General features: G+C 44.4%; 1 protein-coding gene across 1 annotated transcript in view; it reads left to right on the forward strand.

The window, feature by feature from the left end:
• The window catches only part of mbd1b (methyl-CpG binding domain protein 1b), a gene marked incomplete at its 3' end in the record, with an annotated part of 8,352 nt that extends 4,812 nt beyond the window's left edge, over window positions 1–3,540 (forward strand). Inside the window, 7 exon segments of the mRNA XM_037679132.1 lie at window positions 1,534–1,811; window positions 1,913–1,995; window positions 2,116–2,159; window positions 2,933–3,073; window positions 3,155–3,232; window positions 3,306–3,326; window positions 3,415–3,540. Coding sequence (XP_037535060.1) covers window positions 1,534–1,811; window positions 1,913–1,995; window positions 2,116–2,159; window positions 2,933–3,073; window positions 3,155–3,232; window positions 3,306–3,326; window positions 3,415–3,540 — 771 coding nt within the window.
• Between the last annotated feature and the right edge of the window lie 7,549 nt (window positions 3,541–11,089).

Genomic DNA, 11,089 nt, shown 5'->3' on the forward strand with positions numbered 1-11,089 from the left:
ACACACACACACACACACACACACACACACACACACACACACACACAGACAAATGACACCACAGTGCTGACATTCAGCGTACATGTTGTCACTTTTTCATAACTGCAGTTAACTTTCCCATAATGTTAGAATTCAAATGTATTTTTCTTTTAATGTGAGCCAGACGTTTACATGAAATATTTAGACATTTTAGTAAAACACTGCTGGAGTTGCTATAAATAAAAAGTGGACTTTTATTTTAAAATACAAAGTGATCAATAGGGGGAGTGGTGGCCCATAGATTAGAGAAGGTGGGCCTGTGATTGGAAGGTTGCTGGTTCAACTCACATCAAAATAACCAGATGACAACATCAAAATGTGGGTGGGAAAGGTGAAACACCCACATCTGCCTCCACCCTCATTTGCCCCACTCTGGGCCCTTGAGCAAGGCCCTTAACCCCCACCATCTGCTCCTCCGGGTGTCCTAGATAGCAGCTCTCTGCTCCACACAGAGGGCTGTGGTAGCTCAGTGGTCTGTGGTTGCGTCAGGAAGGACATCCTGTGTAAAACAATCTTCATGTGAGTTATTTCGCTGTGGAGAACCCCTGAAGAAGAGAGAAGCTGAAAGAAGAAAAAATAAAATCCAAAATGATCAATAAAGTGATTTAGTATTATCTTAGTGCAAAAAAAAAGACCTCAAAGTGGTTCATAGTGCTTTTTGTCCTTTTATGGCACCCATAGAGCACCTATCTTGAACTCAAACATCTGCAGCTACACTTTAGCTGAGTGTTGACTGGCTCGACCACAGTTAAACGTTTTGTGCCCAGTTGGCTCTCGCTCTTTGGGACAAACATATGCTGATGGTGTGAGCTCACGGCTTGAGCCGGGGATAGATCTGGGCTGTCCAGCATTTCTAACAACCAGAACTCTTCATCTTGATGGCAGCTTGGCAAAACAACGTTAGATTATTTTACACCTTGGTCATGAAAGAATCTTCAGTCCACACTCAGACTTGATGCTTTTGTTTCTTTAAAGGTCTGGTAAAGTCTGTAACTGAAGAGTGCAACTGCTTTGTACTGGTTTAATATTGATCCTGACTGTTTTATTTAACATTTTAACATTAGTTGTCATGCTGTAGCTGGTGTATCATTTTGAACAGATCCTCCTCAAACACAGGATGTTAATCTCCGCACTTTCTGGTTAAATAAATAAATTAAATACCTCTAGGATCAGTTTTCCTCATTAGACCAGGTTGAAGCACAATAAGATTTCAAACACAAATATCTGTCTGGAGGGTCAGAACCAGGTGTGACCCCATCTCTGACTCTGGTTTTAACTCTTTCCTGGAAGAAAAACAACAATGAAAAAAAATTCAGACGAAAAATATGTAAAACGTGAGGAGCACAAGTGCTACCAGTGGAAAAATACTAGTTTCACTGGAGAGATTTAGTCACGTGTACAGCAGATGGGATACACTCTGAGCTCTGTTATCACTTACAAAACAGAACATTTAGTGTTTTCTCCCACACTAACGTTGTTCTTCTCATTCCTCAGAAAAAGTTTCGGGAGCGCTCCTCCTCTGAGTCCAGTTGGATGGAGAGAGGAGACGGGGCGGAGACTCCTGACTCCTACCACCGGCTCACCCCAAACCTCGGGCCCAAAAATCTCCAACAGAACCAGACAAGTGTTCACTTGAACAACCCACCAGGAGCGCCTCAACAAAGGTACGAAGCTGAAGTAACGGAGGAAAAGATCAGGCTACCATCATCGTCGACTCGGCAGCTTTCGCTGCCTTCAGTGATGGGAGAATTTGGATCAGAAGACAGCATTCTGTAAGCTCGTTGTCGATTCACGTATTTAACATTAAAGTTCGGCGTGCTCGTCGTGAGTTGTTGAATCCACACAGGCTGACGTTGGCCTTGTTCCTCTGCAGGGACTGTTCCACGTGTGGCAACTCTTTCACCGGTACATGGTACGACAAGCAAAGAAAGAGGCCCTGCTGTCCTGCCTGCTGGGGTATGAGTGACACTTCTGACGTTTCAGCAAGCTGAATATGACATACAAAAATTAAGAACAAACATACAAAGCATTTTGAAACATTACTTTTTAATCTTTGTTTTTGTATTTTTATCTCAGCGGTGTCAAAAGCAAAAGTGCATCCGATGATCCGTTTCAGAAAGGTAAAACATTATTTGTCAACAAGCTGCAGCTTTAAGCTACATGTAGCTGTCAGTTCATGCAAACGTTCAGCATGCCCAGGGGTCTGCAACCTGCGGCTCTGGAGCCACATGCGGCTCTTTGGTCCCTCTGCAGCGGCTCTTTCAAGCTTCGACCAAAACTGACATGAAACAGAATTTTATTTGTTGTTATAACAACAACTAAAAAGGGCTAGCTTTAGCAGTTTTCCTGTCATTTATTTAGCAAATATTTGAATACTAGAAACATTATAAGGAGTAAAACGCACTCACTTGCACTTTACTCTTTATTTCTTCAAAGTAGGATACGTACTTTTTCTACTATAAAAAAAAACACATAAGAATGTATAGTTTATTGTTTTAGATTTTAGAAACTGGGCAAAAACTATTATTTTTTTCTTCTTTACAAGAATCTGGTCTTTTTTTGTCTTAGAATGTAAAAATATCAATTAATGTTAAAAATCATTAGATATTTTTTAATTTTGTAAAATCACCCCTACTGTCCAGAAAAGCGCCCTCCAACCAGCTTAAAGTGGTCTGTGGGCCACCAGTTAACTGGTATTGTGGCTCCGGACACGTTTAATTTAGTGAACAAAGGGGCAGAAACGGCTCTTTGGATCGTTAAAGGTTGCAGAGCCCTGAGCATGCCTTTAGATCTGAAATTAAGACGGTGGTGAAACTGTCCCACCGTGTTGTGAAATGCAGCGAGCTCACAGATATGATGACATGAACTGTGTTTGTGTTTGTGGACCTGGTAGTGGATTCCTTGTGGTCAGTGTGTGGGATGTCACAACTCTGTCAACTGTGGGCAGTGTGCCAACTGCAAACACGGGCTGCTGAGCCCCGAAGCCAGGAGGCGCATCTGCCGCAAACGCAAATGCATATGTCCCATTCGCAAGGTGAGCTCGCTGCTTCGTTTTCAAACGTGTATCGTTTGATTTTATTACCTTTACATCCTGTCTTCTGGTTGGTTCCACCAGAACCCTGAGAGCAAGTTTATGAGTCCTTATGATGACGACGATGACGCTGAAATGTACGATGAAAACTCCAGTTTCCAGGTAATGAACTCGGCTGCTCTAAATGTTTGATTTCCTCTTGTTTGCTTTCTAACGATTCCTTATCACTTTACAGAATGAAACCACCGACTCCCAGGTGTGTTCTCATTTTATCATATTTAGTAAACGCATGTTTTTTTAATGATTTAAAAAATAAAAAATGACAAACATTTTTCCCCATGCAGCACCCAAGTCTCAAAAGCAGCGACACAGAGAACTTCTCCGTCAACGTGGACCTTAACTCGGACTGTAACGCAGACCTCAACGCAGACCTCGATGAGGACGACGCGTCGACAGATGATGACGATGATGTGAGTTATTTTATCTAATTCGCCTGCTGGGTAGATAGATGATGGGAAGTTTAGTTTTTTCCTGTCATTTCCCAAAGTTAACCCCCTTCAGTTTTAAAAAATGGTAGAAGTCAACCATTTGTTGTAGATTTTAAACCAAGCCTGTTTCAGATACAGTCATGATATTATATTAGTACACATTTTTAATACGCCCGTCAAAAGGCAGATGTTTAATTCTTTAGCCTCCGTCCGTACGCCGCAAACTTTCTCGTCCCGCTCATAACTTGTGATCCGCTCAAGATTATTTAACAACTTGTACAGTGGGGAGAACAAGTATTTGATACACTGTTGATTTTTCAGGTTTTCCCACTTGCAAAGCTTGTAGATGACTGTAATTTTTATCATAGGTACTCTTCAACTGTGAGTGATGGAATCTAAAACAAAAAAAACTAAAGAGTGGCTCCGTAGGAAACATCTTAAGGTCCTGGAGTGGCCTAGCCAGTCTCCAGACCTGAATCCCATAGAAAATCTTTGGAGGGAGCTTAAAGTCCGTGTGGCCCAGCGACAGCCCCGAAACCTGAAGGCTCTGGAGGAGATCTGTATGGAGGAGTGGGCCAAAATCCCTGCTGCAGTGTGTGCAAACCTGGTCAAGAACTACAGGAAACGTCTGATCTCTGTAATTGCAAACAAAGGTTTCTGTACCAAATATTAAGTTTCATTTTTCTGGTGTATCAAATACTTATTTCACACAATAAAATGGAAATTAATTATTTAAAAATCATACATTGTATTTTTCTGGATTTTTGTTTTAGATTCCATCACTCACAGTTGAAGAGTACCTATGATAAAAATTACAGTCATCTACAAGCTTTGCAAGTGGGAAAACCTGAAAAATCAACAGTGTATCAAATACTTGTTCTCCCCACTGTACACACACGCATCAAAGTTAAACAAAAGTCTTTGCTTGTCCAGTCCATTAGTATAGATTGATGTGTAATAGTTTGTCAGTGGGCATATATGGCATTATACACGCTTGTTATTTTCAGGGTTGTATATATCAGGATTTGATCCTCTTGAATAAAATGAGCGAATGAGCCCAGAGAAAACAGGGAAGGTCTTTCTGCTTTAGGGCCTCGTTCACACGCTGCTGTTACTTGTAGTGTTTTTTTTGTCAAAAAAGCCACAACAACAACAACAAAGTTAATGTCCTGGACTCCGTTTTATCTAAGATTGTGTTTATCTACTTTGAAAAACAGGCGAGGATGAGAACGTTTTTTTGTGATGTCTTGAAATAAGACTTAACTAAACATGGGTGTTCAAACTGCTGTTTTTTTCATTGTAAATACAAGATACATAAAACGTCTGACTTATTCTGAAGATTTAATCTGCAGTGTAAAATTTTAAATTAAATTATTGGGTGTGAATGTTTAGGCACCTGATTCGATTACAATTCAGAGGGTTGCGATGCATTTACAAAAGAAACAGTTATTAATACATTCAAATAAAATCCTGAGCATAGAATCTCTGACCTTTTTAAAGAAACAAAATGATTTGATGACTGAGCGTACTTACTCCTTTTCTTTCTTCTTTTTTTTAAATTTCCTCTGCACTACATTACAAAACATCCAGGCATAATTTTTACCACTAAATGAATAAAACATGGAGTCAAAATGTTTAGTAGAGGGGCATAAGATCCTGTGGTCATGGCTGTCTGTTCATCACGTTAGAGCTTTTTTATCTGCTTTCTCTAGCGTTTCCAACATGTTGTTCTTTGCTCTCGATGTACGGCGATGGCTTTTTAAAATACCTTCAATGTATGATGATAATGTTTTATCGTGGCTCCAAAGGGTCCAACACAAGGTGGCATGTCACCGGGCTCTGTCTGTTTGAGAGTAATTAGCAACAAAAATTTATAAGAATATAGGGTCAAATATTAAATCTCCTGAATACATTTCTCCAATGAATTCAAAAAGCGTTCAATACAAAAACAACTGGACTTTAGTTGTAACAGAAGACGTTTCGCTCCTCATCCGAGGAGCTTTCTCAATTCAAAGAGCAGAGAGTGAGAGATTCAAATAACGACACTACTGAGCGACCGCAACACCTACGAGACCCTGAAGAGGGACCCAACCAGTGCCTACAAAAAGAAAGTCACAGATTACCTGCAAAAACTTGAAAAGGAGAAAACAAACAATCGATCTTTGTATTATAGATTGTACCCAGGGGAAGCCACTCCCTGTCTTTATGGACTTCCAAAAATACACAAAGAAGGAACACCACTCAGACCCATCGTCAGCAGCATGAACTCAGTGACATACAATATTGCTAAACATCTGGCTGGTATTTTAGCTCCTCTTGTTGGAAACACACCTCATCACATAAAGAACTCCATTGATTTTGCTAACAAAGTTCAACACTAACCCCAGGAGAAACCCTTGTATCGTATGATGTGACTTCTCTTTTCACATGCATACCCATCTCTGAAGCAGTAGAAACCGTCAGAAAACAACTTCTACAAGACAAGGACTTTAATCAACAGGACCAACTTCACCCCATACCAGATCTGCATCCTGTTGGACCTCTGCCTCTCCACCACTTATTTCAAGTTCAATGACAGTTTTTACAGACAGAAGCACGGCTGTGCCATGGGATCTCCAGTGTCACCCATTGTTGCCAATCTCTACATGGAGGAAGTGAAACAGAGTCCTAAACTCCTATGAGGGAACGATGCCAAGCCATTGGTTCCATTATGTGGATGACACCTGGGTCAAAATCCAAGCTAAGGAAATAGAAGCGTTCACCAGACACATTAACTCGGTCGATAACAACATCAAGTTCACCAGAGAGGATGCAAACGACAACAAACTGCCTTTTTTGGACTGTTTGGTTCAGATGTAAAGAGAGGACAGCCTCAACATTGAAGTTTACAGAAAACCAACCCACACAGACCAGTATCTTCTGTTTGACTCCCACCATCCACTGGAACACAAACTCTCTGTCATCAGAACTTTACAACATCGGGCTGAACGCGTCCCCACGAAGACAGAAGGGAAGGAAAAGGAACAGAAACACATTCAAGAAGCTCTTCAAACATGTGGATATCCTAACTGGGCTTTTGTCAAGTCAGCGAGGAAATCTACAAAACACACTAATAAACAGAAAAAGGAGAACAACAGACGTAAAAACATTGTCATCCCTTATGTTGCTGGAGTATCAGAGAAATTCAGAAGGATCTTCAACAAACACAACATCCCAGTACATTTCAAACCCAGCAGGACTCTCAGACAGAGGCTGGTCCACCCTAAGGACAAAACACCCATACACAAACAGAGTGGTGTAGTGTATGCGGTCCAGTGCAGCGAGGACTGTCCAGACCTCTACATTGGAGAAACTAAACAGCCTCTTCACAGACGCATGGCTCAACACAGGAGAGCCAGCTCCTCTGGACAAAATTCCGCAGTTCACCTCCACCTCACAGATATGGGACACTCTTTTGAGGACCAAAATGTGCACATTTTGGACCGAGAACACAGATGGTTTGAGAGGGGGGTGAAGGAAGCAATTTATGTAAAAAGAGAAAAGCCGTCTCTTAACAGAGGAGGAGGCCTCAGATTTCCACTTTCTCCACTTTTTCCACCTATAATGCAACTTTAGGACTGATTCCCAGCCGGTTTTCACACCTGATGGGAACAGAGGGGCCTCGTCAGTGAATTAGAGGAACAAAGACCTACTGTTAAGGTGTTTAGGTGTGAACTGCCAATCTACATATGTGTGTGTGTCTTATGTATGTGTGTGTGTGTGTGTCTTATCTCACTCAGCCTTATAATCTGAATCTCTCACTCTCTGCTCTTTGAATTGAGAAAGCTCCTTGGATGAGGAGCGAAACGTCTTCTGTTACAAATAAAGTCCAGTTTTTGTATTGAACGCTTTTTGAATTCATCATGTCCTGGATGACTGAGAATCTTCACCAGCATATTTCTCCAATGAGTTGTCATCAATCGCAGCCCAGTGAGATTTTACCTTTTAGGAATCACACCAACAACTGTCAGTTTTTCCTCTTTATCCATCTACACAACTTCCATAGAGCGTGGTTCTTGAGAACGTCTTTTTTTTTTTCCCTTCAGCGTCACAGACATCAACAAACACGGACTCAGACAGTGTAGAACAGGGGTGGGCAATTATTTTTTCCATGGGGCCACATGAGAAACAACAAATATTGTGGAGGGCTGGCACAAATGACTTTTTCATTCAACCTTTATTTAGACAGGTAAATCCCATTGAGCCTCGAGGACTCATTTACAAGAGAGACCTGATTTCAACTTAACTCAATACTGCATAATATTAATAGTATTTCATTATTAAAAGCAGTACATAGCACTGTTTTAACAAGCTGGTAAGAGTATTTGTTATGATTAAGCAACGAAAAAGCGAGGTTTCCTTACAAAAAATGTAATTTATTCAATTAAATTTCCCAGTACAATGGTAAACTGTTAACATTTTTACCATTTGTGACGTTATATTAATGATCATTTTCAGTCACATTCACCCCAAAACTCATTTTGAGTTTTATATACTGCTGGAAAAAGTTCTTAGCTTTGTAAATATATCACAATATTGTCTTTGTACTCCAAATATTGTGAAACATCATAGAATAGTGATCGTCACTGAACTGTGATTTCGAGTCCCGGTTCTTTACGTGCCTACATTTGTAGTCTAAACATCTCATTTGGTGTTTATCAGTTCTATGTCGTATAAGCTTCGCCCTTTAAGGCCTTCGCTTTAGTGGGTTTATCCCGTTATGCAGAGCATAAGCACTGAAAAAATTAGTCCACGCCCACCTGCTGTGTGGGCCCCACCCGGTCCGTATAAATTACGTTAAGAGCGGGAAATCGGCTCCCATTTTTTCTTCAGCGAGCTAATATAGCACTGTCAGAAGAACAAAGAAGATAAATTGTGTAAATGACCAACCTTGTGAAGGATGCTGGGCCCGGCAGTCGACCTCCGGTCGTCCGGTGAGTTCTCCTCCCCGAGGAGAAGATGACAGCAGTCTTATTCCAAGGTAAGCGTCGTGGAACATTTCCCAGTGACAGGTCACTACACGCTGGACAACGCCATCTTGTGTTTTTTCCTCTTATCGCCGACCCTCGGGGCGAACCGGATGGTTCCTCCGGGGCAAGGCGTGCTCAGCTGCAGCCCCCGCTGCTCTTTCCCTCCTGGGGAGCGTAGTGTAGGTGGAGGGGGGCTGAGTGAATGCTCACCCCATCCCACCTCGTTTCGCATCGGCGATCACACCGCTCCCGGCCGACAGCGCCCTCAGGGGTTGCCCGGCGGAACCCGGGAGGAGGCTGACATGAAGGGACCCCTTTTTTCTACGTCCCTCGCCTTTTCCCGCCAGTTCGGATGATCGGCGGGAAGGTTGTTTTTCACTGGGCTCCACTGTGGCTCACCGTCTTGATCCATACGGCCTCGCGTTCCAACAGGACGTTCCACGGGCGAGGCCGCAGACGGTTCTTTCCTGGTAGATTAGAGGAGTCGGTCCCCAGTCCACTCCCATCACCAGAGTTGAGGGATTCACCGAGCGGGGCTATTCCTCTGTAACCCCTCCTGGAGCCAAGCCTCGCGGAAGCTTCCGGAGCGAAGCTGCCCAGGTCGGAGCAGCGTCCCGTCCCTCCGGAGGAACACGAACCAGACGGCGAACACGCTCTCAAATCGAGCCCACCAATGTGTTTTTCAGGCAGCCGCAGTTAGCAACAACGTGCGCTGCTAGCATATAGCATGTCCAAGGGATTGAAGGGCGCAGACCTGCCTTGGAGACAAAGAACTCCCTCTGTCAGGCAGCTGACGCCAGCTCAACATGTGTGCCTCTCCCACGGTTTGCCTGTCGAGGACTGCAGCGCGGAGGACGATGACCCAACGACCCACCTGGCTTCGTTACTCCCCTCGCTGCCGGAGAATCTGCACAAGACCTGATGAAGCCGCTGGAGGGACCGTCGCGAGCAAGCTTCGACTTTTCCACGGCCGCGGCTCTCGCTGAGTTCCACCACCAGCCCCGCCCGTCAGAATCCAGCCCTCTTCACTCCGGCAGCCTGCAGCTCAGCGTTTCCCCAGAGTTCGCCTGCAAGACAGCGCTCTGGGCAAACAATCGCAGAGCTCATGAGAGAGAAAGCTCTCAAAATGACGGTCTCCGGAGGGTGTGTGTAAAAGTGACACGAAAGTTGAAATAAATCATCATTAATGATCAAGTGTCTGTTTTTTAGCCAGTCTGTAAGCCCGGATGAGCTCACAGCGGCCGCACACATAAGAGCCGGTGTCCTTTATAAGGCTTTTTAAACTCACCGCCGCTCCAGACATTATTAGTCGCTTACAGGGCACGATGGTAAGTGAAAATAACTCGTTATAATCCCGGGCTGCACGTTTTTCACCCAAGCGATGTCAACTCGCACTCGTGGGATGAAACAGCCCCACACACGAGCCGGTGTCCTTAAATAAAGGTTTTTAAACTCACCGTCGCTCTAAGACATGACGAGTCGATCACAGAACAGCCTCCACACATGAGCCGGTGTCCTTAATTAAAGGTTTTTAAACTCACCGTCGCTCTAGACATGACGAGTCGATCACGGCACAACGGTAAGCGAAAATAACTCATTACCAACTAGAACTGCACGATCCTCACTCAAGCGGTGTCAACTCGCACTCGTGGGATGGAACAGCCTCCACATGAGCCGGTGTCCTTAAACAGGATTTTAACTCACCGCCGCTCTGACATGACGAGTCGATCACTAAGATGAACAGCCTCCATCCAACGGCGCTACGTTGATGCTGGCGCACACACACCGCTGCCGGCGCTAACCAGCTCACATCGGTATAAATGTGGTCCGCAGGCTGGTTCGGGTGGGGGCCCTTCTCTCTCACAAGAAACGACACCCGTCTCGACGAATCAACGCGGGCAGCCGTCACCACCGCGTCTCAGCTTTCGGCAGCTCAACGCAGCTAAACGTGAAGCAGCTGAAGAACCCGGTAATGAGTCCCGCCTCCCTCCAGCGCGCGCCCCTCCAGCGAGAGCGGCGCGCGTCTCTCCAGAGACAACGGGTGCTCCCGCGGGGCTAGCAGCCTTCACTCCAACAGCACGGCGTAAACGAAGTCACGCCCTCCGCCTTTTCAACGTTCGCACAGCGACGTCAAACGCGCAGCCCCACCGCGTCATCAGCTGCCACACGCTTCGCCTCAGCACAAGTCTCGCCCGGGATCACACAGAAAACATTCCCGCGACGCATGACGGCGGTTGAGGGGCGGACGGCTGACAGCCGTACAAAACATGACACATCACTTAACGCACGTTCACCCTACGAACGTTACGTAGAGTGGCTAAAACATGCTCGCCGTTTTTCAGATGGATGGACAAGGTTTTTTATGCAAATGGTACAAGTTACAGTTTGCAACCCGAACCCCTCCATTCAGAGGAGTTATAAAAAATGGCCCCGTCATCATCAGACTAAATCTCATCCCTAAATGCAGAAATCCAAGTGTTTTCTGATAAAAGTAATCTACAGAGTTTCCCAAGGGAGAGAAA

Source organism: Nematolebias whitei, chromosome 7, assembly GCF_014905685.2.
Source record: "Nematolebias whitei isolate Nwh7 chromosome 7, NemWhi1, whole genome shotgun sequence".
NCBI classification, from domain to species: domain Eukaryota; kingdom Metazoa; phylum Chordata; class Actinopteri; order Cyprinodontiformes; family Rivulidae; genus Nematolebias; species Nematolebias whitei.